The sequence below is a fragment of the Ciona intestinalis genome, chromosome 1 (assembly GCF_000224145.3).
Source record: "Ciona intestinalis chromosome 1, KH, whole genome shotgun sequence".
NCBI lineage: Eukaryota > Metazoa > Chordata > Ascidiacea > Phlebobranchia > Cionidae > Ciona > Ciona intestinalis.
The window spans coordinates 2,968,768-2,971,562 of record NC_020166.2 but is presented as its reverse complement, the minus strand read 5'-3'; the positions used below and the strand labels follow the sequence as shown (position 1 = coordinate 2,971,562).

Genomic DNA, 2,795 nt, shown 5'->3' with positions numbered 1-2,795 from the left:
GAAAATATTTTGTAATCAACGTTAAGGAGCGTGATGGGTCGGTAATTTGTCGCAAGCAACGGATCTTTACCTTCTTTCGGAATCAGTGTTATTACGCCTTCGGTCTGGGAATTCGACAACATGCCTTTAGCTTCAGTGCGTCGAATCGAGTCGATAAGGAATACTTTAATATCCGGCCAAAAGGTTTTGTAAAACTCTGCTGTGAGTCCGTCGTTCCCGGGCGTTTTATTATTAGGCATGGACGTTATAGTTGAGTGTATTTCTTCTACCCTTATAGGTTGCTCAAGATTGAGAGCGTCGTCATGGCTAAGTCTTGGTAGCGATAGCGAGTTTAAGTGATTGGCGATATCGGATATTGGTATCGGTAAAACCGGTGTTAACTCCAACAATTACTATTTTACTGACTGTCTAGCGCCACCGTCTGACTGGCTTATATATTGCCTTTCTCCTGTCTTCGTTATGCGAACGCCGTCTCTCTAGTTTACGTTTCAGTATAGGTTCTTGCATGGTTCTGTTAGCATCGCAATTTAGCGTAACTGTTTAAGATTTAGTTATTATGTGTTCAGCTATTAACAATGTTCTATTTGTTAGCGACTGAACATAACTGTTTTTTAATCTCTCTCTGGTTCTCGCTCGGTCTCTATCTGACTCTTTGGCAACCTGGCTGATTTGGCTCTATTTTGGTTATTGTTGGAATCTGGCTAGCGTTCATGATTTGCGTTATCGTCAATACATCTGTATATATTCATCAAGTGGAGAGCATTAATTAAGTTATAGACATCAGTCGCTTATTCCTTATACGGCTAAAACTGCAGCCGCTTTCGAGCTAAACCCTAGCTCCTACAACCGGCATTATTTTTAATATTAGCAATAGTGACCCATGTCTGATTTTTTCCTGTACATATCTTAGTTTCTCTGTCGAAACTAATTGTTTGGAACAAAACCTAACTGGGAAATTTTTACTACGGGCATCTTATTAATGTCTTTATTTAGCCATTGAAAAATTATGTATTAGTTTACCTCCACATTTTAGCACAATAGTAACCGCGCACTTTATTGGACAGTGAGAACACTGCCGAATAATGATGTAACTTTTGTTTTCATCTATCATTAAATAGGTAGCCGGAAAAAAAGTCCCGTACTTGTTTGAGTCCCTAGCCATGTTTACAAACCGCTATGAAGAGGTAATGGTAAAACTTGGAAGAGAATAGAATTAGCAGGAAAACGACAGTGGTTACCAAGCTTCGGGTAAAAACTCCTGGAGTAAAAGTTTTAAAACTTATGTTTATGTGAAAGTAAGTAATCTCTGCGTAGTAATCGTTTTCTGCGATAACAGTCCACGCTCTAGTAACGCTTTGAAACAAAGCAGCGGCTGGCACTTGCCAAAAAGGGAGAAAATCATTGTAACCCCCAAGCGAGAGACCAAAAACAGTTCCTATGAGTCCGCTGAGACAAATGTTTTATGAGAAAGTATAAATGTTAAAAAACTTGGGAAATGAAGGCAACAGTTTAGACATAAAACTGTGTTAGTTAGAAAAGGTGACAAATTGAAGTTACGCTAAAGTAGCCTACGTGTGTGTACCTTACAACTACTTAAAATGACAAAATGCTTGCAAACTTGTTCGTCTGTAAAAAAGGTAGCTTTGGTTTAAGTTGAACGAACATAAAAGCCCGCAGTAGCTGGTGTCAAAATTCAATGACTCGCTGTTTCCAGTTCAAGTTCTGACTCCCTGAAGCAGTTTCTCCTGTCACAACGATGCGCCCCACGCACAATAACGCTGCAGTAATAGTTCTCCTTCTATGCCAGTTTAGCCCAAGTTTCGTGTATGGGCTCGATCAATGCAATAATCAAGATTGCAAAGTGTGTTTGAAGGAAAACAGCTCAAAACCAGGTTTGTTTATAATTTATATCTTTCTTATGCAATTAACTACCTGTAGTCTCTTGATTTGCGATTGGACTAATAAGTTTATTATAGTAGGGTGGGGGGAGACCTTTAGCACATAATATCCAAATATCCTTATCCTGTTTTAAGCAACTAACAGTAGTAGGCCTATATGGGAGTCGCGAAGGGTTTTATATAATATTTTGAATGTTCTTTATTTGCTACCATATGGGGAAAAATAAAATGAAAAAGGTGTCCTATTTCCTCCACCCACTATCCAACCTTTAGGCCAGTTAATAACAAAAATACTAATCTTCTCTCACTTCAAAGGTTGATTTAAATTGAAGAAATTTTAAGTTTTAGTTAAAACGTTTTTAAGTAAATTTAAGAAATTTGCAAGGCACAAATCCCGCATATCTGTTTGAAAATAATTGACTGTTAAAACTTCAAGTCGCTATGATTTGTTGTACAATTAGGAACACCAATTCTATTTGTCGTTCCTTAAAAACAACTTTCCTAAAATTAAGCCGTTTTAGGCGCAAATTTCAATAAAGTTTCTTACAGCAGTTTCATACATTCAACGGTTGTTGCGGAGTTATATAGAAGCAAATCAAATAATATTTGATGACCCGCTGAATTGGAGATATAACCAACACACAGTGATAGAAGCTCGACATATTTATATCTCAATCATTTTCATGAATGCTAATACTGGAACACGGTAAGCTTACTCGCATATCGTCCGAAGCTGTAGTACATTCCGGCGCCGTGGCATATAGTGGTTAGCGTGCCTGACTGTAACACAGAGGTAATGGGTTCCAAGGCTTGTCGGTGCTACCATTGTGGGCGTATGTGTCCTTGGGCAAGACACTTAACGGCAATTGCTCCAACCCAGTGGTCACTGATGGGTTG

The 2,795-nt window shown here is 38.5% G+C and overlaps 1 protein-coding gene across 4 annotated transcripts in view; it reads left to right on the top strand.

Annotated features, from left to right (window-relative positions):
- Positions 1-384: 384 nt before the first annotated feature.
- Positions 385-2,795, top strand: part of LOC113474053 — a 7,858-nt gene continuing 5,447 nt past the window's right edge. For 3 of the 4 annotated variants that reach the window (XM_026838938.1, XM_026838934.1, XM_026838926.1), the window contains exons 1-2: positions 385-1,892; positions 2,448-2,604. In XM_026838938.1, coding sequence (XP_026694739.1) covers positions 1,757-1,892; positions 2,448-2,604 — 293 coding nt within the window. In that variant the 5' untranslated portion in view covers positions 385-1,756. The remainder of the gene's footprint in view (positions 1,893-2,447; positions 2,605-2,795) is intronic. The other variant, XM_026838929.1, reaches the window with a different exon arrangement.